Raw genomic sequence first — 25922 nt, 5'->3', positions numbered from 1 at the left:
ATTATATTATTTGTTGTATTATTATTTGAAAATGTATTGTTTATGTGTGTAAAAACACGTAATTGTTAATTGTTTTGCAGCATGGATGGGGTTAAACTTCCCCATCCATGCTAAACTCGTGCAGAACCGTCTCCAGATTGATTCATTTATTACTGATTTGGAGATGGTCACATGTATATAAACCTGCAGCTTTGGCTGAACGAAGTTGTGTGTTCAGAGGCGGAACGAGAGATGTGAGTCATGAGACACGAGTCAATATTATTAGAAAGCAATCGCTATCCGTGCTGGTTTAACACCAGCACGATGCTTGTTTCTTTTCGTGTCTGTGTTGCCTGTTTGTTTTGGCCACTGTGCCGTTTTGTTTTGTATTACTGTTCTGTTTATTCAAACCTTTTATTTAGGTTATTTACTATTAAAAACGCACAAGAAGTGCTTTCAGTTACCTCAGTGCTGTCTGTGTGTGCTACTCCTTCCCAGCCTGACGTCACCACACAAGCCAGCCTGTTCACAGCCACACTGCAGCTTGTCGCCCTGTCGAGAATCAAGAACGTGTGAGATAAGATGCCACTGCCCTGCACTCCCACTGGCCGACCCTTAGCAAAGGAGAACACGGGCAGACTGTAGACCAGCAGCTGACTACAGCCCTTTGTCAATACAGTTCAAATGATGTTGGTGCTCACAATGTAGGAGTCGTTTACCAACACATAGGCATTGTAGTACCAGGGTTAAAAAACTCACACGGGTCCTGAATTTCAGAGCTCCCCTTTACTGTGTTTACACGCACAACAGACGATCCTTTTGTGACTGATACTATTGAATCTGAAAACAAAATGTAGAGAGTTTTTGTACCAAACTCAATTGGGCTTGGAGGAATCAATGCTCCTTAACGATGCACTAGACTTCCCAACACGGTTCCAGCTGGTAAATTCAGACTACATAGAGGCTTAATTCCTGGAACAGGTAGCTTGAGTTTGATTGGACTATGCATATAAACAAGATACTTGTTTAGGTGTACTGTTGAAATGACTAGGTGCCACCAATGTACTCCAAGCTGATTGCACTTTTCATCACAGCATGAATATATCCCACCTCAGTCTGTAGCGAGCTATAGGGGAGGAACAAATCATTTAAAAGGGGTCTGATTGCACAAATTCCTGCCTTCTGATAATGTACATTCTACACTTAATTGATGGGAGCTCTGGAACCCAGGACTGGGTGCAGTGTCTAACCGTGAATACTGTGGACCTAACTGCTGTTGATCTAGTTTTCAGCTTTGAAATAAGAGCAGATTTTTCCTTTCTGATGAAAGCTAGATATTTTGAAGGTAAAACGCTTTTAAAAGTCAGTCCCTACAGTACAGTGTGAGCAGGGCTTGGAAATGCAGTTTGTGTTTTCAGTCATTGGATTTAGCAGTTTAGGGAGTATGGTAGGTCTTACATGAGGAGTAGCATTATTGGTTTATTACATGTGACGCATTTAATGGAATAAGGTGAGCTGGAGGCTGGAGCAGGCAGTGGAGCACCGAGTAGCTCAGTATTAACCTGGGTGGAAAGTGAAGACGCTGGGGTTTGAAACGACTTGTCCTGCAGCAGTGACTGGAGCGGAAATACATCATTTTACATTCTGCACAGCAATATGGGGGCATGACTTCTGCAGTTTATGTGACTTTAATAGAATAAAATGATATGACATAATTAAGCACCACTCTTAAAAAGGTTTACCACAGTATTTTTGTACTTTTACTATGCTTTTCCACTCAAGGTTATACTATGAATTTACCATTGTTTGCCCTGTTTTATAATATGCTTTACCATACCTCTTTGTGCTTTGCAGTGCTTACCTATGCCTTACCATACTTTTACTGTGCTTTATTCGACTTAGTTGTTACCTAGTACAGTAAATCCAGTGCCACAGTTTCCTGTAACATAACAAAACACCATATGGAGAAAAAAAAAGACATTTCTATTTTGCCTCCTGTTTTTTTTTTTTTTTTTTTTTTTTAACAGATCTTTTATTAGAACATCCATTTACAATGACCTGCTAGACTGTAAGACATCATCTCCCAGAATTAACAGTCAATGAACAAAATGGCATTAACAGCTAGGCAGCATAACACACAAGACTCATTTGAGGACAGGCTAATATTTTTTGGAGCATTTTTAACTGGCATCTACCGGTTATTTATGTTTTTTACGGGTGCATTAGTAAACTCAATCTGACGTTCTGAAAAAGCGTCCGAGAATGACCTAAACAGTTTAATACTGATAGTACTATTATTAACTATGATCATTATGCAGTTGTGTCGTTTAATGGCTTTTTCTTAGACCGATATAACCGTTATATATATATAAGTATAATACTACTGTAATTATTACTGCTGCTCTTCAGTTTAATAATTTTTTATTATTATTTTTGTGCAGCGGTACTGTTTAAAAAAAAAAAGGAAAACGGGCTAGCGTGTAGACGACGACTCCTGCCCTTTCTCCCCTTCAGTCACTTCAAGATGTAAAAAATAAAAATAGGTTTAGAATACACCCGCATCCACCACAGCGAGCCGTTATCCATTTTGAAAGTGAACGCTCTGAGAATCCAGCTCTGAAGCTAGAGCGGCCAGTGTGCTCCGAGCGCACAGAAATGTGTCTCCTCTGAGTTTTCGAACTACACCACAGAGCGCTCCAGGAGTTTACGAACGGTCAGAGTGCGCTCTGACACTGAGACTGAGTTTACGAACGCACCCTATATTATGATAACTGCAAAAGTTGTCTAAATGCAACTGTTAATTCTGCAAATACAGCAGTTCAAATGCTTTTATGATGCCTCAATATAAAATAAGAAACTGAAGCCTAAAAATGACACATTTCTTGGTGTTTCCCTCCCCACAGTGATGATAAACTCCATTTTCTATGCATTGAGATTCATAGCCGGTGTGAAATTTAACTGGTCTGATTATGGGCACGTCTAACTTGACTGTCCTCAAACGAAGGATTTAAAACAAAGGATTTTTTTTTTTTTTTTCTGTGAAGAAATATAGATTTAGAATGCATCAAATTACTATATGTTGTATTTTTTTGGTCACAGGATGATAGGTAAGAACTAGGGGGGTACGATTATTTGTATTCCGTGTGGTGCTTTTGTACAAAGCATCCTTTCCCTATCATCACTGCAAATGCGTCTGTCTCTTAATTGGGAGTACAGAATGGAGTCATGACAAGCTTTAGAATGTGAAGAGTCGTATCTCATGTATGAATCTCAGGGGTGTAGTGGTTAGGGCTCTGGACTCTTGACTGGAAGGTCGTGGGTCAGTGCTGCCTAACGTACCAGATATATCGTTAATATATATACAGTAACGATCTTGGTTACTCACAGGCGGAGGTGGGATGCGAACCTAGGACCTGCACTGAAGTATAGTGGCGACACTGCTGTACAGAAGATCCGCCTCCCTTGCAGGAGCTGGCATCGGCCTTATGTCGTCGTATGTGATTGCGTCACCTACCAAACCTGATCTCTACCCTCGTGCATGCTACAACCCTGACCTCTACCCTCGTGCACGCTACAACCCTGACCTCTACCCTCGTGCACGCTACAACCCTGACCTCTACCCTCGTGCACGCTACAACCCTGACCTATATCTACAATATATTTTTTAAATAAATGCTGGATTGCTTGGGATTGCTCATCGAGAAGCTCTTACTGATAATATGTTGTCGGTATTTCCAATTTCATTATGTTACATGGATAAAATTTCTTCAATGTGATGTGACAGTTTATTTGTAGCCTGCTTGAAAGCTAGCGCTTTGAATTTAAAACAACCTGCGTGATGCTTTTGTCTCTGTTCAATGAGGATCGATAATAAAAAAAAGATGTATTTTGATTAGGAGCTTTATTACTGTCTAGCGTTTCATGAATTACAATTCCAGATTAAAACACTGGGCTGAATGTCTACCTTTACTGTTTTTTTTTTTCATTCTTTTCGGCAGTTAAATCGTTTACATTTGAAAATAGTCTCATATTAAGAAAAATGTTAAGGAATAGATTTTTTTTCCATTACCAACACTGGTACCTCACCGGTCTTTTATAACAAAAAAAATACAAGTTGCCCTCTTTTAATACATCATTTATTGTGACATTTGCAACAAAGATGCACACTCTCATTGTAAATGCAGTTTAAGATTACATTTAATAGAATCACTTTGTAACTGCAGTTTAACACCAAAAAATCAGTAAAAACACACATTGCAACAGCAGTTTAACAATAGCCTGTAATAAAATCACTGTGTACCCACAGATTGACACTAGACTGTAATAAAATTACATTGTAGCTGCAGTTTTACACTGGACTGAAATTATCACTGTAACTGCAGTTTAACACCACAATGTAGTAAAATGCCATTGGAACAGCAGTCTAGCTCCCACTGCAATGCAGTCCAATTGTTCCTGCAGTTTAACAATGAACTACAGGCACAATAATACGCACTGTAACTGCAGTTTAACATTGCATTTAATAGAATCACTTAAAAAACATTCTAAGTTTAGTGATGTTAAATCCTTGTTCTCAATTTTAAAAACTATTATTTACATGTATGTTTTTTTACTGTTAATAAAGATTGCATTACAAATGTTTCATTAATAGATGATAATTAAATAGTTTATTATGGACAAAACATTTTGAGACCTTGTGAAATGAACCTTATGTCTTGTCCATTAAAACCTGTTTAAACTGACATAAAGGACGTTATGTCAAGTCATTTATAGTGTCTAGTGTGACACTTCATTTCTTACCTTGCAATTATGCATCATAGATTTCCAAAACTATGTAGATACGACCAACATTGTTTTACTATTTCGCTAGAATTACTGAGTTTGCAGTCTTTGCATTAACAGTGGGCGTTCATGTGTTGAAGTGTACATGTATATCCATTGCTACAGCACCGGTGGACCATGATGATGGATGTCTCTTGTGTCATTTTGAAAGAGATGCATGTTCTGCCTTACCTGATGATGGCAATCTGTGGTTGCTGTCTGGTTGCTGTCTGTCTGGGGGGCAACAGCAAACTCTACTGGCCAGACACAGAGCACATTCAGAGTGGATAAGAGGCAGGGCTGATCTCTGTTCTTTGGGATCAGTAGCCCCGCCCACCTCTGCTCTGGATTGCTCGGTGTGAAAGTGATTCTGGCTTTAGGCTTGTGAGATCGGAGGACGCTCACACGCCCTCAGAACGTCTGTGCTGTGTGGGGACTCGCTGCGGTGAGGAGACAAAAAAACATAACTGAACATTCCAAATTAGGGGAAAATAAATAAATTGGTCACTCGAAATTAAAAAAGAAAAAAGAAACCTTAACGCCACATTTCCTTGCTCTTGTGGCAGTGAGTTCAACCCTAACGCTGCATTAATGTAGTTTTTTGTAATGAAAAAAACAATAGATAGATAGATAGAAAGGTTTTATATATATATATATATATATATATATATATATATATAGTAAATATGGACTGGAAGTGGAAAATTATTGACCTGAGGGAAGACTGTTGTTACCGACAGGGGGCTGTAATGCCTGAAGCGAGGTAACAACACTCTTCCCGAGGGACATTTCATTGTCCACTCTGAGCTGTGTCTGCAGTACATATTTAATATATGAGTCAGTCAAAATAATGAGAGGCAAGGATGGGTAGTAAATATGGCTTCATATACTGTAAAGCCATAAATATTTGCAAGCCTTTAATTATGCGTTTTTCACGTATGAAAAAAAAAAGTTTTTTGGCACAAATATCTTAGTGCTGTACATATAATGAAGTAATATACTACTACCAGTGCAACAGGTCAGCAACATTTCTGGAGAAAAATAGGTTTTATGAGTGTGATGTGCCAAATATTTTGGTTGCATATATTTATGGCTTTACAGTATTTTGTTTAAATGTAGCTGATACAGCATAAGTACATAGCTAAATAAATAACAGAATGTTTTTGAAGTTCATACCGCAATTTTTTTTCTTTCTGTTGTCACAGAATCGCCGTTCAGCAGTTTTTTCATTCAGCCATTTTTTCTTGTTGTTAGGAGTGGAGGTGGAGGACGTTCCTTTAAAAATGGGCGGGACTGACAGTGATGTTAACCAATCACATGTCAGAGGGATATATATATATATATATATATATATATATATATATATATATATATATATATATATACATATATATATATATATATATATATATATATATATTAGCTCAAAGAGCCAGCTGCCCTGATTTGAATATACTGTATATATATATTCGGTAAATAAATGCTGAGACTACTTAGTTGCTTCCAAAACATCAGCATACCATTACTTTACTGCAGTCAAAACAGTCTCACAGTCTTCCTGGGGTGACAGTAACTTTTCACCTCTTATCTTCACACGTTCTTATTGCAGTCTTGTAGTCTTACACCTCTCAAAAGCAGCTCCTCTCATTTTTAGCAGAGCAAAGATGATTAAAAAATAATCTTTTTTAAAAATGGATAAGAAGCATTTGAGATACGAGTCCTCTATTTAAAATCAATTCATAACCTTAAGGCAATGTACCAAGAAATGCCTGCTGTAAAAGATATGTTTTTAAATGAGATTTTAAAACAGGGACAGACTCTGCTTGTCTGATCAAAGGTGGAAAGGGATTCCAAAGGCTAGGGAAAAGGTAAGTGAATGACCTTTTATTCATTCTTATAGGTTAGGAGCAGGAGCTTAAAATCAGCTTTAAATAGTACCGGAAGCCAGTGCAATGGGGCCAAGACCAGAGTGATCGTTTTTCCTAGAAATAGTTAACACTCTTGTAGCGGATAAGAAACTATGCTGTCCCCAAAGTACAGTATTAGTCTGAAATTCAGTCAGTCAGTGAAAAATATAAAGTGGTTTGAGGGTTATTTGTTAAGATTCTCCCAGAGTCACAAAGCTTATATTGCACTGAGCTCTGCTTTGCTTCTGAAGATTTACTTTTCTATTTGGAAATCAGTCAGCTGTATGAGCTGAAATCTTCCACAGGAATATTTGCCATCAATCTTCCGGAATAGAGATTTGCTGTATAATTGTGAAATTTCTTTACAGACTGTCAAGGGGTCTGGTGCTCTACACTTCTCCAGAGCTTAGGGGTTTAGTTATTCTTCCGTTGTTTTGTTTTGCTATTGCAATTTAAATGTGTGAAGCGCAGGCAATAAAGCCAAATAAATTGTGTTGTTAAGTTTCATTAAGGAAAAGATTGATATACAAATGCACGTTGGCCCACATTAGATCTCAATTTAGGGATTGTAAAAGTAGGCACATCATTTGATCTTAGTACATGTCTCTAACAGAGATGTAAGGTAACTTGGAGCATTTCCAGTGAACACCTTATAAACTAAACACAGAAAGATGTGAATAGGTAGGCCAAGGGGTTGTGGAGGTGGGGGGATGCAGAATTGAATACAGGAGGAGGGCACAGTCTAGGAAAGCAGAGTAATACCGAGTGAAAGCAAGGTAAAGCACAGGCAGTCAAGGGAAACCCCAGATGAACATGGGAAAGCTTTGTAAAGAAATACTGGTAGTATAAGAATGAGATTACCAAATTACCATACTAAACAGGCGTTAAATGCATTGCGAGTCTAGTTTTGGCGTTACTATACTAACTTCAGACAGATCAAACATTTTTATTTTTGTTTTAAAGCTGCATCCACACTGGACGCGAGCGATGCGAGTGAAGTCGCCGAATGTCAGTCCACACCAGATGCGGCTTGGAAACGATCCAAAAGACTTGATAAATACAGTACATGACCCCGCCCATGCAGTCCTATTGGACATGCTAGAGGTGGTCTGACCTATTACAAAACAGGTCTTGTTTTGGACTATAGATCAGAGTTATTGAACTCTATAGATCAGAGTTATTGAACATCCCTATATGTCCAAAAGTTTTATTGTTATCATTATTATTAGTAGTAATTGTACCGTTGTAGTCGTAGTATTTTATTTATTTTTTTCGTGGTACCAGTAGTGTTATTTCCACGAGTGCACCTCATCGCTACAAAATGGGATGTAAGCAAACGGCGAAACGCGCCGCTGGTTTTTCTTGCTATAAAAAGTTAGAAAGCGTTCGAGCTCCTGAAAAAAACCTGAATCAGATACATGACGCCAAGCAATTTGGTGTTTTCCATTCTGGCAAATTGCTTCACTATTCTGTTAAATAATTTTGTGCATGTCTTGAATATTGCTCCTGTACCTGTTCATAATTAATCTAGAGCTGCTGCTGCATTTTTTACAGGTGCACTCCACTTATAACGGACTCCCAGGTACAATGGAAATCAGTACTTTATAAACTAAGTACATAGTAAACGCAATTTGAAATGCAGTATGTAACTGCCAACATAAGTACCTTAAATATAAACAATACCAGAATGCTTAACTGCCAAAGACCGGGGAGTTTATTATTAGTACAAAACACACCCCAGTGGGCCGTACAATGTAATAAGTAGTACCATTTTACAAGTTTTTATTTTTGCTAAATGCAATTAAAATTGTATACATTATATGTTTAAACTGTGCCTGTGCCAATGAAAACATAGAAGAATAAAACTAAACAGCAACGGTTTTTCCTGCCTGACGTCACAAATGTTGCCATGACGTTTACTGTCCTGGATGGACCTTATCTGCGCAGACTATCTACATGTGCACCAGGAAAACTGTACGTCACGATACTGTATGTATTAAACTGTATGTGTTAAACACAAAAGACCTGCCTGTGGAACAGGAAAACTGTACGTATTAAATATACGTTATAAACGAGTCCGTGTTAACCAGAGTGATTCCCTATTCAAACCCATGTTGTTTGGCAGGGACATGACCCTCAATACATTGTAAACGGAACTCCGTTCTAACAAGATCTAAGTGGAGTGAACCTGTAGTTCAGTCTCACCTGATCCACAATGGAAATGAATGAAGATTGTGGTGATTAGAAGAGGAAATCCCAGCAAGTGTTTGCAGTCTCTAGTGTTTTTTTTTTTTAAATTTGTACCTGGCCAGGTTTACTGCAGTTCATTTAGCTGCTGGTATTACATATCTAGCACCACTTTGTGTGGCAAATGCCACAGTATAATGGCATCCCAGTGGTATTTTTCGAAACTTTACGAAGGTTTTTTACTGGTGACCTAAATGTGCAGAAAACCCTGCTGTGACCTGCATCCTTACATAACCACCAGGTCTATGAATAATGTATACTTTTAGATGCTGTACTGCACAACACTTTCATTCCTGCCGTGATCAGTGCTGGCACCTTATCATCAGTCCAGCAGAGCCTAAGTTGTGCTGTTAACTTGACTCCCGTGGTCACTTATCATCAGCCTCTGAAGTTGTGGGTAGGCAGACCAGTATGCAATTCATTTTCTTTCTCCTTGGCTCAGATCTATCACACACCAGGGAGACAAGCAAACAGTAATCCGCTGGGGACGATAATTAACTCACTGGTATTTTTATCCTGGGTTTTATATCACCTTTGAGGTGAGAAAACTTTAGATAGACTTCCAGACAACTGAGTCTTTACAGGGAATAATTTAAAAGTGTTGTTCCTCAAGTTTTCAAATCCATCTTCTCACCTTTGATTGGCTTTTGGTACCATTTTCATGCCCACCAGTCTTGTCAAGACTTTGTCTTGTTGGTTTGATGGTCCTGCTTTCATTTAAGGGTGATTCTTTATGTGCTGTATTAACTGTTAACAACTAACATATTAACCCCATTTGTAATAGATTAAAGGCACTGATTAAATGGATTAAAGCTGTTACAGTAGTAATGTTTAGGAACTGAGAAGAGGTTTTAATTGATAGATCTTCTTTATTAGTTTATCAATAGGATAATTTATATTAACTAACATTTGCATGTAAACATGTTAGTAAGCTTAACCATTGTGATTCTTATACAGAATATATAACTCAAGTAGATAAACATTTTGACTGTGTTATTATTATTTATTTCTTAGCAGATGCCCTTATCCAGGATATCACATTATACAGATATCACATTATCTTTTACATACAATTACCCATTTATACAGTTGGGTTTTTACTGGAGCAATCTAGGTAAAGTACCTTGCTCAAGGGTATAGCAGCAGTGTCCCCCACCTGGGATTGAACCCACGACCCTCCGGTCAAGAGTCCAGAGCCCTAACCACTACTCCACACTGCTGCCCCTGTTATAGCAGTGCATATTCTTGTACAGTAAAACCTCAGAACACCAAACACCAAATATGAAAATGTGGTGCTGTTCCCAATTGTTCCTCCGTACTGAACCACATTGCATTGTAGTGCCTTTCCATTGATCTTGGTAGGGGTGTAAACCACCCCTACTGGAAGTAATTCAGAGGGTCAGATCTATACAGGGAGACACACATTGCCTGGAAGTGCATTACACAGTCCAGCTCAACCTGCTCGTTGGCTGAAAGGCGTTGTTTTCTAACATCCAGCGGGAGTGATTGCATGCGCTTGAAATCTGGACATTGAATTGTAACAAAGTGAAAGCCGGAGCCTTTAAAGAGAACGTGATCAATAAGAAGGAGGCTCGATTTTAATCTTATCTCCATTCCCAGCCCCCACGGTCGAAGCCAGCAAACCCAGTGATGCTGGTTGTCTCCATGGCAGCAACTCACCCGTTACCATCACATGGAGGAGCTTAATTAATGAGTGATGAAACAGCTTCTAATGAGGCGTTTTAGCTGCCTCAGCTTCAACCTTGTTGTGGAGAAAGTCATTTGCCTGTCGTGGGCACTCAAATTCGTATGTGTCCTTTTAATTGCTTGTTTACATTCCCCTTTCTAGGTGTTTGCAAGCATTACGAGTGGCTCTGGGTGCTGTTCCTCCCAAATTAAGTTTCCATTTTAACTGCTGTGTTAAGGTGTTTTTTTCTAAATCTGCCTTTCAAATCACCTACTATATATACATACACATACACATATACACACACAGAGAGTAGGTGGGGCTGGCAGAGTAGAAAGGTTACAAGTCACATGATTTAAACAGATTTCATCTGGAATGCTATTAGTTCTGGCATTTAGGATTCTCCTGACAAGCTCAAAGCAGATTTAGAGAAAAAAAAAACGGCATAAAACTTAAAAGAAAATGCAACAAAAGAAAAAAGCAATTCAAATTGCAGTTGAAGCTAATACTCTTTTAATATAGTGCATTTGGTAAAGCCCTCATTAAATGTTTTTTTAGACTGTTAAATTGCTGTGGTTTGAATAGCCAGATTTCCAACCCAGGCCTCGAGATGAGAGGTGTAAAAGCGTGTGCCGTCCAGCCTTCTAACCCTCCGAGGATTTGACAGCGGCGGTTCCAATTAGTTGAACAGAGTGCCCTGCACTCATCACATTCGGCTCCCTGGACTATCAGGCTGTCTTGCGTTGCCTGAGTTGAAGGTACGCAGGGAAGATGTGCATTGAAATTAATTACATGCTTGGTAATTGGTCTTATATAGCCAGCTTGTTCCCATAATTTGCTACAGTGTCTTCAATGAAGATGTTGCAAGCCCTCACCTTTGTTTTTCTTCAGTAGCTGGCTATTGCTTCTTTACTAAACTGGGTATGTCTCCCATATTTATATATATACACTGACCTGCTCTTAAAGGTGTCATTTTTAAACATCTCTCAACTGTATTTTAATACTTTTACCTTAAAACCATTGCTGCCCAGTATGTACTGTGTCTTGTTGCAAGTTTCAGTGTTAGGATGAAGGCATGCACCAAAATGTTTGACGGATATCATCCTTTTTTTAAAAAACCTTAATTGTTTCGATATTTGAATCCACATGTCCTGGGATTAATCAGCTTCAGGATTGCTACTGTAATACTGTAATCTGTAAGGAATGGCACTAAGTTGATACACAGAGGGGTAAAAGAGGGGCTCTTTGGCGTTTGGACCTATGCAAGGGTTCTGCATCTGTTCAGGTGTAAAAACATGCAGGCAGGTAAGATGGTTGAGATGTGAAACATATCATTTTAAGCATCAGCTTAAAACAAATATTCATTTGAAAAGACTAAACAGTAAAAAAAATCAAAATCAGAAAGTGGATTTTCAGATCCAGGAATGGGGAAGCCATTACACTAACAGTATTTTTTCTTTTGTTGGCCCTGTGATGTGATTACAACTGGTAATGTAATAGTAATGAGTTAAGTCTCCAGTAGGTGGCTAGGACTAGTGCTGTTGTAATGCATTGCTGCCCAGTGCAAGACCTGACGCGATTGCCTTGCACATAGTCCTGCTCTTTAGAACTACCTCTTTGAGTTTGTTATAGGCAATTCTTTCTGGAAATGCAGACAATGGCGCCAGTAGAATTATAACCCCACTTTATACCACAAGGGAGGGTATATCAAGCACAGGATACATTTGAGTTATTCCACTTAAGTGGAAGAGCATGCTTACCGGGACTCATTTCGAATGTGTCTTTGCTAAATTCCAATCCAGTGGTGTGCTGCTGAAATTGACAGACTGAACTAAAGGTTCTCTCTAAAAAGAATGCTGTGAAGAGGCCATAAACAGGGCTCAAAATCAATCCGCCTTGAAGCATAGTCTGTTCAAAATTAAAGTAAAGATCCGCCAGGTAAAATAATCCCTGAATGAATTGATTTAATATAAAAAAAGACAAATTGTATTGCAATGTATTTTAAAATATATACTTGTGTTATAAACAGACTATTGAATGAATGTTCGTGGCATACAGTTTTTTTTCGCCTGTTGTGGCTCGTTGCGAATAAAAACTGTATACAGTAGTCTCAGTGTATAGGAACACCTCCAAAGAGAACACTTCGCCTAAGGGAACACCCTTGTGGTGAAACTGATTTTTCCCATTGTAAATGCTATGGCTAAAGGAACAGGAACTTCACTTAAAGAACATCTTCTTGGCACCAATAGCGATTTGTTCACAACGGATGCAGTACTGTTTTGTAACCTGATAGCTCATCATCATCAAACTTAAATTAAAATGGTTTATTCAGTCTTTTCGGTGTTTTGAGCGACACAGATTGGTTTATTAAATCTTTCCAGAACCGCCGTTATATTATCATTGACTCATATTCTGATTTCCACAAGCGCCTCATCGCAACAAAATGACATGTAAACAAACGGCAAAATGCGCCGCTGTTTCTCTTGCTACAAACAATTGGAAATTGTTCGAGCTCCTGAAAAAAAACCTGAATCAGACAAAAGTCGCCGAGCAATTTGGTGTTTCCCGTTCTGGTGAGTTGCTTCACCATTCTGTTAAGTATTGTACATGTCTTGTATATTGCTGCTGCATTTTTTAACATGTGTAGGGGTGCTGTGTTAATTTAGTTTGACAATTAGTTTATTAACATTAGTTTGTCTGTTACTTTATTATAGTTTATTAACATACACTTGCTTTTCTCTTATTCAATTAATTTCACGTGTTGATGCACGTGCATCATGACAAGTAATACATATTTATTTATTTATTGATTCATATTGTGTCTGGTGGCTAACTCCACTTTAGAGAACACTTCGACTATAAGAACACTTCGCTTGCTTCCCGAGGGGTGTACTCTTAGCCGAAGACTACTGTACCAAAAAACATCATTCAGTATCCTCTATTTACCCCACCTGCTGGAGGTAAAACAAATTGCATACTGCCTGTTTGAGATCCACGAGTAACTGTGGCTGCTGTTCTTTTGCCTCCCCAGCAATGCAACAAGTCATGGATACCCTGAGTGATACCACAAACTCCACGGGAGCCAATGACCTGGACCTCATCTTCCTCAAGGGGATCATGGAGAGCCCAATAGTAAGATCTCTGACGAAGGTACACTTAGCAGCGGGTCGAACTGGGTTTGAGTTCAGTCCAGAGCGCATTTGAAAGGGCAGCATTGCTGTCAGTGAAGGAATCCCAGAGGGTCCGGAGACGTGTTTAACGTATGGACCTGAGCTCAAACACATTAGCAAACCCGATGCGAGAGGAAAAAATGTGTTCATGTAGCTTAATTTAAAGGAGGTTCAAATTCCATGACTCTGCAGTCCTATCTATTAATGCACAATGTGTGTTTATAATAGACGCTATAGAAATCAGCTATCAAAGCAGACCCTGAGCCTATTCTTTGAAAGGTCAGTCGTGGGCTTCTCTGTAGAAGTTGTGATGAACTGTGTAGTGGCTTTGTAACACTCGTTACAGACTCATATAAACTCATATAAATTTGGTCCGATGTGACCCTAGTATATTTTTAAAGCATCTGGAATCTTTATTAATAATACATAGTATTCTTTTTTAGCATCTTCAATGTAGGTTTTATGCATTTATCCTGGGTATGGGGGTTGGTTCTGTGGGGTTTTAGTTTGTGAACGCACAGTACAAAAAATCCCAAACCCTCAAACTGCTGTACACCACACCTCAGCTTTCATTCATCTAGACCTTATTTATAAAAACCATTCCCACAATCTGTCAGCCAAATAAAGCTTGGCACTTCAAATGTAGATATCTCCTGTACAGCGCTGCCAGAACGCATTTATTTTACCGTAAATTATTTATGGAGTAACTATTTGGCCCTGTGTTTAAATAATATAGTTTTTACAGGTCTTGAGTACAGTTTGAGCTACTAAAATCCATTGGGTAGTCTTGACACCCAGATGACCATGACACCTGACAAAACAATGAGGCTGTGAATGCAACACCTATCGTACCTGTCAAATTATCTTCATTCCCGTGCATACGTACTGTTTATACAACCAAATGTGGGGTGATTGTAAAATCTCAAGTAGCAGTTTACTGAGCCTTAAACAACATACAAATTTAGGGACCCCTGCAGTACACAGATAATAACAAGCTATACTTTGATTTAAGGTTGGTGCACCATTGTGGGGCTCTGTATCTTTAAAATAGTCTCTGGTAGTTTATGTGTGAATGTGTCTGTTGCCTTTGCAACTGCTTTGAGGCGTTTTATAATAAGAGCAATGCTCTTACAGAATGGATTAATAAAAAGTCATTAATGCAAAACATAATTGGGATTGCAATCTTTTTACCCCGCAGGGCAGCCGATTTGATTTATTTATGTCTCTCCAGTCTCAGTACAGCCTGCACAGTTAACCATCGGAAGCATGAAAAAGATTTGTATCGGCTCCAAAGCCGTCATGTGGTTTTTGAACAACAGCAACCAGGGCTGAGGCGATTCAGGCAAAGTTATTTGGGCACACACAAGGAGGCAGAGAGACAACAGCGCGAAGACCGTCTTGTGTTTGCTTTTGTTTAAGGCTGCAGATTCAATTTAGATTGAGCTTTTGAAAGCGAATGTGACCTGTAGGTATTCTGTCTTTGTGCGTTTGTTAGGGGTGAGGAGAATGGAGGCTGTCAAGTCAATCACATCAGTCGCTGATTTAGGAGCAGATATCACAGTATTAATGGCCCTTGGATTGTTCCGGCTGGCTGTTTAGTTACAAAATCTCCTCTAGCTATATAAAGGGGTACAAACGTGGTAGTATGGGAAAGCCAAATGTCTGACTATATCATGGCTTACAGTAAATTCCCAAAGGCCGCATAAGGCTTTTTGCAGGTACATTCATCATTAATTAGTAAAACTCATATATTGAAGCTACAGTACGTGGTATAGTGCTAGTCTGTCTGGGTTTGTTTTCCGCTCCAGTGAGTTTGAAGATCTCTGTATTATCTCTAAGTGATGTCACAAAGCCATCCCACAATTCAGCGCAGTTGGCTGTTCCTGCTTGAGAGGACCCAAGACAGAGGGATGATTAGGTCAGGAATGAGCTGGTTCCAGTCATGATGAAATATCATATTATTAACCGGCTTGCTGTTCATACCTTCTTGGTGGCGTTATTATAAAAGCATCTAATCAGTGATGATGTTTCTGTCTGGCTCCTGTCAGCCAGTAAGCAGGTGGCAGGGATAATGGAGGGATTTGACAACTGAATCATGCATTGCAAATTGGAATAGAGATACAGGAAAGTGGAAAGTGAACTTGGTTGGTGCTTGCTGCTAATTTGCTCAGGGCCCTGTTCTACCTGGGCAGAGAAGCATCTGGTGCTTAAGCCCTGTTGAGAATTCAGCTGCTGCCTTCAGTCTCTGTTGCGTCAGCCTGGAACATTGCCTGGCCTTGGATGGGTAAAGAAAGTTATTCTGCCATAAAAGATCGAACGGGTCTTGTATGACATTTATCAGGGCTGTTCCTATTCTGTCTAATGATTTATTAATTTGGGATGATGGGGCAGTTTACAATCGCTGTACATGTCTCTGTGTGCTGTGCAAAACTCACAACTTACAATAACCCACAGCACAGGCAGAACTAGTGAACAACACGCCCTCCTCCAACCTACAGCACAGGCAGAACTAGTGAACAACACGCCCTCCTCCAACCAACAGGACAGGCAGAACTAGTGAACAACACCCCCTCCTCCAACCCACAGGACAGGCAGAACTAGTGAACAACACCCCCTCCTCCAGCCCACAGCACAGGCAGAACTAGTGAACAACATACCCTCCTCCAGCCCACAGCACAGGCAGAACTATTGAACAACACCCCCTCCTCCAGCCCACAGGACAGGCAGAACTAGTGAACAACACCCCCTCCTCCAGCCCACAGGACAGGCAGAACTAGTGAACAACACCCCCTCCTCCAGCCCACAGCACAGGCAGAACTAGTGAACAACACCCCCTCCTCCAGCCCACAGCACAGGCAGAACTAGTGAATAACACCCCCTCCTCCAGCCCACAGCACAGGCAGAACTAGTGAACAACACCCCCTCCTCCAGCCCACAGCACAGGCAGAACTAGTGAACAACACCCCCTCCTCCAGCCCACAGGACAGGCAGAACTAGTGAACAACACCCCCTCCTCCAGCCCACAGCACAGGCAGAACTAGTGAACAACACGCCCTCCTCCAACCAACAGGACAGGCAGAACTAGTGAACAACACCCCCTCCTCCAGCCCACAGCACAGGCAGAACTAGTGAACAACACGCCCTCCTCCAACCAACAGGACAGGCAGAACTAGTGAACAACACCCCCTCCTCCAGCCCACAGCACAGGCAGAACTAGTGAACAACACGCCCTCCTCCAGCCCACAGGACAGGCAGAACTAGTGAACAACACCCCCTCCTCCAGCCCACAGCACAGGCAGAACTAGTGAACAAAGGAAATGTAAACAAATCAAACAAACGTGACAACGTAAATCTAACAGAAGTGACCAATATCAAAGGAAAAGAACCAAACAATATAATAACCAAAGAACCACAAGTGAAATGGTGCTCTCAGACTGCTGCGGGCCAATTTACTGCTTACAAAGTTTCAAACCTTCACCTCTCTTATATCAAAAACCATAAACCAGCCAGCAAGTAATAATAACTTTGGTTATTTGTGTTCGAAGATAATCACACCCACAATAAATAAGCAACCTATATATACAGTATATATATATATACAGACATGCTCAAATTTGTTGGTACCCTTACAGCTCATTGAAATAATGCTTCATTCCTCCTGAAAAGTGATGAAATTAAAAGCTATTTTATCATGTATACTTGCATGCCTTTGGTATGTCATAGAATAAAGCAAAGAAGCTGTGAAAAGAGATGAATTATTGCTTATTCTACAAAGATATTCTAAAATGGCCTGGACACATTTGTTGGTACCCCTTAGAAAAGATAATAAATAATTGGATTATAGTGATATTTCAAACTAATTAGTTTCTTTAATTAGTATCACACATGTCTCCAATCTTGTAATCGTCATTCAGCCTATTTAAATGGAGAAAAGTAGTCACTGTGCTGTTTGGTATCATTGTGTGCACCACACTGAACATGGACCAGAGAAAGCAAAGGAGAGAGTTGTCTGAGGAGATCAGAAAGAAAATAATAGACGAGCATGGTAAAGGTAAAGGCTACAAGACCATCTCCAAGCAGCTTGATGTTCCTGTGACAACAGTTGCAAATATTATTAAGAAGTTTAAGGTCCATGCTACTGTAGCCAACCTCCCTGGGCGCGGCCGCAAGAGGAAAATCGACCCCAGAGTGAACAGAAGGATAGTGCTAATGGTAGAAAAAGAACCAAGGATAACTGCCAAAGAGATACAAGCTGAACTCCAAGGTGAAGGTACGTCGGTTTCTGATCGCACCATCCGTCACTTTTTGAGCAAAAGTGGGCTCCATGGAAGAAGACCCAGGAGGACTCCAGTTTTGAAAGAAAAACATAAAAAAGCCAGACTGGAATTTGCTAAAATGCATATTGACAAGCCACAATCCTTCTGGGAGAATGTCCTTTGGACAGATGAGTCAAAACTGGAGCTTTTTGGCAAGTCACATCAGCTCTATGTTCACAGACGAAAAAATGAAGCTTTCAAAGAAAAGAACACCATACCTACAGTGAAACATGGAAGAGGCTCGGTTATGTTTTGGGGCTGCTTTGCTGCGCCTGGCACAGGGTGCCTTGAATCTGTGCAGGGCACAATGAAATCTCAAGACTATCAAGGCATTCTGGAGCGAAACGTACTGCCCAGTATCAGAAAGCTCTGTCTCAGTCGCAGGTCATGGGTCCTCCAACAGGATAATGACCCAAAACACACAGCTAAAAGCACCCAAGAATGGATAAGAACAAAACATTGGACTGTTCTGAAGTGGCCTTCTATGAGTCCTGATCTGAATCCTATCGAACATCTATGGAAAGAGCTGAAACTTGCAGTCTGGAGAAGGCACCCATCAAACCTGAGACAGCTGGAGCAGTTTGCTCAGGAAGAGTGGGCCAAACTACCTGTTAACAGGTGCAGAAGTCTCATTGAGAGCTACAGAAAACGTTTGATTGCAGTGATTGCCTCTAAAGGTTGTGCAACAAAATATTAGGTTAGCGGTCCCATCATTTTTGTCCATGCCATTTTCATTTGTTTTATTATTTACAATATTATGTTGAATAAAAAATCAAAAGCAAAGTCTGATTTCTATTAAATATGGAATAAACAATGGTGGATGCCAATTACTTTTGTCAGTTTCAAGTTATTTCAGAGAAAATTGTGCATTCTTCGTTTTTTGTGGAGGGGTACCAACAAATTTGAGCACGTCTGTATATATATATATATATATATATATATATATATATATATATATATATAATTTGTTTATTTAGCAGATGCCTCTATCCAAGGCGACTTAGAGAGACTAGGGTGTGTGAACTCTGCATCAGCTGCAGAGTCACTTGCAACTACTTCTCACCCGAAAGACGGAGCACAAGGAGGTTAAGTGACTTGCTTAGGGTCACACAATGAGTCAGTGGCTGAGGTGGGATTTGAACCGGGGACCTCCTGGTCCACACAGCCTCCTTATATATATATATATATATATATTACAATATCCAAAAAAAAAACCTCTAACAAAAACAGCGATTGGCGCAATATTCCTAGGGAGAGTCCGTCACACAAAGCTATACACACTTACTGGCTCCCCCCAAACTTCACCTTCACAAACGCCTTAAACTCACAGCTCCAGGAAATCACACAACAGCACGCCAGTGAACTCTCTCTGCGTCTTCTTTGAAAGCAGTGGAATGCTACCTGTATCTGCTGCCAGTAATCAGCCGGCATTGTTCTCACCTGGGCTTCATCTGATTGAATTAATTCTCGTTACCGGGTCAACCTACTACATTCTGATTATACACATGTATATCTATCTCCATATATTAATAGGAGCAAAACACTTAAATATTCTACATGTGAAGAACGGGCCGACCCCGCGGCACTGCACCCCTGCATGCACTGTATACATGTACTATAAGTCTTTACGGCTGTACTTACATTTTAAACTCCTGTAGTGTTGAGTTAAATATTGATGCTTATAAAACATATGTAATTGAAAGATTGGTATCATCTGGACATTGCTACCACTGCCTACAACTTATAGGTACAAGTGGTAATACCCTTATAAATGTTTACCACATTAAAAGTATAACAAAGTGTAATAAAGCGTGGTAAAGCATGGGTAAGCATTGTAAAGAATAGGTATGATAAAGCATATTAATAAAGATGGCAAACCAGGGTTAACTATGGTAAATGCAGAGTATAATCATTAGAATTTCTGTAACCTGGCTTAAGTGCAGGTAAACTCGGTGTACAAACAGAACACTTACATGCCTCTTGGCGTTCATTTAAAGCGTCTGCTTGTGGATTTAAACACGGTTTCTGTGTTTTCCTGGCCCTCAGGCCCATGAGAAGCTGGAGGAGACGAAGCTGGAAGCAGCGGTGCGAGACAACAACCTGGAGCTGGTCCAGGAGATCCTGCAGGACATCTCCCCACTGGTGGAGAGGAACACCTCTGCCTCGGAGCTGGCACGCATCCTGAAGGAACCACACTTCCAGGTACAGCTGATCAAACCCACTCAGCCATCGCTCCATTAATATCCAGCTGTGGCTTATCCCGGCGGGGGAAAAGGTTGGCAAGCTGCTAGTGCCTTAGCAATTACAATGCAGAGGGCACTAACAGAAACGACTGTTTTACCTTTATTTATTTACAGCATTAAAAAACCACAGCGTTAGTACTTATAGTCAACCAAATGGTTCTTAAACGATAAAGCGATGTGCTTAATAGATAGTTGGTATAGCCTGCAATAAATCTGTTTAGGGCTGATGTATGATCTGTTTTGTTTTATTACACATAAGTCCCCTGTCAGGGTCATCACAGGTTATGCATATCCTTGGTGTATTGTTACGCTAAGGATATGCATAATAGGATATGCATGGATATATTGGTTCATATTCTCATGTGTGTTTTATTGACAGTCTCTCTTGGAAACTCACGACTCTGTGGCTTCTAAAAACTTCGAGACCCCGCCCCCCAGCCCTTGTGCTTTCTTGGACACAGCCCTGAACAACCAGCCCGTCCCCCCCGACGCTGTGCGCATGGTGGGCATTCGCAAAGTTGCCGGGGAGCACCTGGTAAGGGCATTCTCCGCTAACTTTGAAATTTTAAACCATAGTCCAACCCATTAAAGAGATCAACATTCTCTGAATACACTATGTAACACAATTTTTGTTCCTGGGTAGTAAGTGTTATTTTCTAATTGCTTATGCCTCAAAAGTATAGAAAATGGCTATTATTCCCCACAAACTTTGCTTTTGTGACCAGGACAGTGATATTTTGAAATTTACCTATTTCCAATGAGAAAACGGGCGAATTTGTGTCTTTTCGTTCACATAAAGTCAGAAAAAAACAACATATGAATCCAAATTAACATGTATTTATACTAAAGTAATACAAAAATGACTACAAAAGATTTATAAGTGAGTAGTTTTTCAAGATTTATGATTATACTGTAAATCACTTTCACGAATCAGCCCCCAAATGTAGTCTCCCATCATATTCTCGTTATACTGTCCTTGGTAGCGGCGTTCAAAGTCCAGTATATCCTGGTGGAAGCGCTCGCCTTGCTCCTCCGAGTACGCTCCCATGTTCTCCTTGAATTTATCAAGATGAGCATCAAGGATATGGACTTTGAGGGACATCCTACAGCCCATTGTGCCGTAGTTCTTCACCAGAGTCTCAACCAGCTCCACATAGTTTTCGGCCTTGTGATTGCCCAGGAAGCCCCGAACCACTGCGACAAAGCTGTTCCAAGCCGCTTTCTCCTTACTAGTGAGCTTCTTGGGGAATTCATTGCACTCCAGGATCTTCTTTATCTGTGGTCCGACGAAGACACCGGCTTTGACCTTTGCCTCAGACAGCTTAGGGAAGAAGTCTTGAAGGTACTTGAAGGCTGCCGACTCCTTATCTAGAGCTCTGACAAATTGTTTCATAAGGCCCAATTTGATGTGCAGTGGTGGCATCAGCACCTTCTGGGGGTCCACCAGTGGCTCCCACTTGACGTTGTTCCTCCCCACAGAGAACTTGGTCCGCTGTGGCCAGTCCTGCCTGTGGTAGTGCGCCTTGGTGTCCCTGCTGTCCCAAAGGCAAAGATAGCAGGGAAACTTGGTAAAACCGCCTTGGAGACCCATCAGGAATGCCACCATTTTGAAGGCTCCTATGACCTTGATGCCATCTCAGAAAAATGCAGATATGTATCCACTGGAACTAAACTGAACTGGTGGACTTAAGGCCCCTGTATTTATACTACTATTTATATTACTGGAAAGTTCTAGAAGTTACTCCAAGTTTACTCAGCACTGAATCTATCTGGAATGTTCTGGAAAATAGGTACATTTCAAAATATCACTGTCCTGGTCACAAAAGCAAAGTTTGTGGGGAATAATAGCCATTTTCTATACTTTTGAGGCATATGCAATTAGGAAATAACACTTACTACCCAGGAACAAAAAAAAAAAAAATAATTGTTACACGGTGATATTCAATACTGTAGCTGTTATGTGTATTCTGTATTCTCTATTGACGTTTCAGCTTAGAGAGATCCTTATTTACCAGGATTACTAACAAAAACAAAATTCTTTTGTTGTGTTGTGGTTAATGTTAGTAAATGGAAGATTGCCGTATAAAAATAAAAGACATTTTTAATACCCACTGACTGCAGACTACAGCAAGTAATTATACAAAAAAAACATTATAAGATATTAAACAAGTAAGAAATGAAATCTTCAGAAAACGTACATTAGGCGGTGTAAAGCATTCCTTTAAGATCTTTTCACTGGGGATCCTGAATGACAAACAGCTGCAGTTTTCCTACAGATGCATCCTTGACCCACGTATTCTCACCATTAAACCGATATTCTCCCACAGTGCTTACAAACTATCAGCCCTCCTTTAGAAGCAGCTGCAGTTTGCTTGCCTGTGTGCCTGACACTCTGCCAGGGACACAGGGGAGACGGTGTCATCTGCCTCGGAATAGAGACCTGGCAGAGAGGGAGCCAGCAGGCAGCCACAGCCTGGCAGTCAAGACAGGAACAGGGCAGAGTGCCAGGGTAACACTCGAAAAACATCACTCTGCCACTGTCCAAAAAATAAATAAAAGAAGCCTCTCTCAAGAATGCCATTCACATTTTCTCTGTGCCTGCAGTGCTGTCGGTTAAGGCATTCTGATTCTGGAGGGCTAGGAATTTGAAGTGAAATTACTTTCACTTGCAGTGGCAGCAGTGTGGAGTAGTGGTTAGGGCTCTGGATTCTTGACCGGAGGGGCGTGGGTTCAATCCCAGGTGGGAGACATTGCTGCTGTACCCTTGAGCAAGGTACTTTACCTAGATTGCTCCAGTAAAAACCCAACTATATAAATGGGTAATTGTATATAAAAATAATGGGATATCTTGTAACAATTGTAACCCTGGATAAGGGCGTCTGCTAAGAAATAAATAATTAATTATACCCAAAGTTGATTAGTGACCATAAGTCAGTGTGATGCAACAGTGCTGTTAACCACTTTAATACTGGATTAGCCTATAAGTGTAAATTGTGTATTTAGCAATACTTAAAGAAAGCAGTAAACGCCAATGGGTCTTTATCAATATCTTTAATAGTATATGTTCTTATAGCGTATGGGGTTGGTTGTTTGCTACAGCAAAGTAGGTGTGAAAACTCTTAATGGTACTTTCAGTAGTTCGGGACAAACACCAATCACAAAATGTTTTAGTACAAATATTTATTGTGGAGAATGCGGAGTATGCGATTTTACAGAGGAGTATGCTGTATATACACATTCATTTGGCATCAAACCTAACTTGGTTTGAGGGCTCGCTGCCTGGCCGACTGGACGAGGCTGAGACCCCCATTGATAAAACATAGAAATTGTTTTTAAGAAAGGCGGCGATGGAAAGGTGGTGGGTTACGATGAAATCGAAACGCAACTGAGAGGTAAGTGAAGAGGGTATTTATAGTGCTAACAATCTTAATTAGCTAATGTGTAAATTGAATGATTCAATTTGGTGACGCGGAGATTGGTGTCTGACCCTCCTCCCGAACTTTAATTATAAATTTCTTATTGAAGCTAAACGTACAGTATGGTGTTGGTCTGACGCTATTGACAGGGCCATAGACAGCCGTACAAAATCACAGTGGCACCTGTCAATCTTGAGATTATTATATATTGTTTATTTAAATACAAAAATGTTTTTTTTTTTTTTCTAAATAAGATACTAATTTTGACTACCTGATGTTCTAAATTTGCAGGACCTGTATGTTTTTGTACAGTGCTGGGACAACTATATACTGTACAGAAAATGCAGTGTTCCAATTGGCTTTTTTTACACATCATCATGTGCATCTGATTTTAAATGGAGTTTGCCAGTCTTCCTGTGACCACTGGCATCACATTTCTGCAAAATGTCTGTTCTGGAGAGATCAATCTCATCTCTGTGACAGTGCAGCAAGACCACAAAACCCATCTTCATTCTGGCCGTTATTCACCGGAGTAGAAAGAAGGCAGTTAATCAGCTCATTTAACTCTTTAATAGAAATAGGTACATTTGTCAAAAATAAAACGCAACAGACAGAAACTCTGGATATAATTTAAATACTGATATGAAATTGAAATATAGACAGTGCTAAACACATCAATCAAGGCAACTGTCTATATACACTACCTGCCACTCACAAAAGCAGAGAAGTGGGGGCTATACAGAGACTCCACATTAGTAAATAGACAGAATTTAAGCATCCACTATGTCGAGCTGCACACTGCTTGACTCAACATGAAACAACCATTTATACACCCGATTTCCACTGTGTATTGGCCTATTCACGGAGCCCAATGCTTGGGTCTCGGCTCAACTGTGGTGACACCGCAGAAGGCCCTACGTTTAAGGCATATTTATGTATAGTAAGTTACAGAGTCTATCGGGGGCAAGCCCCCAAACCCCTACCTAAAATAATTTAATAATATTCACAACCTGGGTCCTCCTAAACTATTGTTAGAATTGTTAACATTTGCATAAACTGGGTGCGCTAAACTGCAGTTTACAAGCCACTTCCACTAACGGTCTAGAATTGGAATATTAATAAGCTGGGTTCGCTAAACTGTGCGCTACCAAGGGAATTTATTTATTAGGGCTCAGGTGCCTCATAGCTGGCTGCGGCCTTGACTGACTCATGCAGGTGGGAATAGGTCAATTATCGCTAGCTGTGGGCATAGGAAAGAGAAAGGCTTCAGGAAAGTTAGGTAGATCTGATTCCTCTTGGATATTTTCATGTAACTAAAGACACAGTCATATCCGGGTTATAACAAGCCACTGCTGTATAAGCACTCCTGTTATGAATGGTGCGCCTGTCTGTGGTTCTAGGGCGTGACCTTCCGCGTGGAGAGCAGCGAGCTGGTGATCGCCCGCATCCTGCACGGAGGAATGATCGACCAGCAGGCCCTGCTGCATGTGGGTGACATCATCAAGGAGGTGAACGGGAAGGAGGTGGGCAACGACCCCAAGGTGCTGCAGGAGATGCTGAAGGAGGCCAGTGGCAGCGTGGTGCTCAAGATCCTGCCCAGCTACCAGGAGCCTCACCCCCCGCGCCAGGTACCAACTCAGAATGCTTTACAGCACCTTACACTGTCAAGAGGGCATTGCCAGGACAGGACAGCATTGATTTAACATGGGTCTGCAAGGTGACTAGACTGGTCAGGAGGGAAATACATCTGGCTGGTTTTAATCTTTGACTTCGAATCTTAAAAAATACACCTGAGTTATCGTAGACCCTGATTTTGTATTATTCTCATTTTATTTTAGATAAGATAGTCCAAGATTAGTGTTAATCAGGGTCTGTGTAACCTACCCTAAAAAAATCAAATAGACATGCTTTAAAAGCAAGGCAAATGTAAATTAGAATTGGCATTTATGAACAAAAAGTTGTTTTTTTCTTAAAGCATTTTGGGTGCCTTTCGGAAACTGATTAGTTTTAGTGGTAAAGTTTGTAATCCACTAAATTCTGCTGCCTTATGGGATTCACCAAGCATATAGTGTTGCAACCCGGGTTTAGTCCCAGTTTAAATTTAAAGGCTTGAAAACTATGGGTCTCTGGTTGCTT

At 40.4% G+C, this 25922-nt stretch overlaps 1 protein-coding gene across 7 annotated transcripts in view; it reads left to right on the top strand.

Moving 5' to 3' along the window:
- mpp2b (MAGUK p55 scaffold protein 2b) overlaps positions 1-25922 on the top strand; it is a 69573-nt gene that overhangs the window by 34727 nt on the left and 8924 nt on the right. For 4 of the 7 annotated variants that reach the window (XM_059006686.1, XM_034055504.3, XM_059006685.1 and 1 more), the window contains 4 exons: positions 13673-13791; positions 20174-20329; positions 20750-20905; positions 25187-25414. In XM_059006686.1, coding sequence (XP_058862669.1) covers positions 13675-13791; positions 20174-20329; positions 20750-20905; positions 25187-25414 — 657 coding nt within the window. In that variant the 5' untranslated portion in view covers positions 13673-13674. The remainder of the gene's footprint in view (positions 1-13672; positions 13792-20173; positions 20330-20749; positions 20906-25186; positions 25415-25922) is intronic. The other 3 variants (XM_059006687.1, XM_034055506.3, XM_034055503.3) reach the window with 1 other exon arrangement.

This window comes from Acipenser ruthenus, chromosome 33 (genome assembly GCF_902713425.1).
Source record: "Acipenser ruthenus chromosome 33, fAciRut3.2 maternal haplotype, whole genome shotgun sequence".
NCBI lineage: Eukaryota > Metazoa > Chordata > Actinopteri > Acipenseriformes > Acipenseridae > Acipenser > Acipenser ruthenus.
Note: the sequence above shows the minus strand (reverse complement) of the source record. Positions and strands in the feature narration are given on the sequence as shown.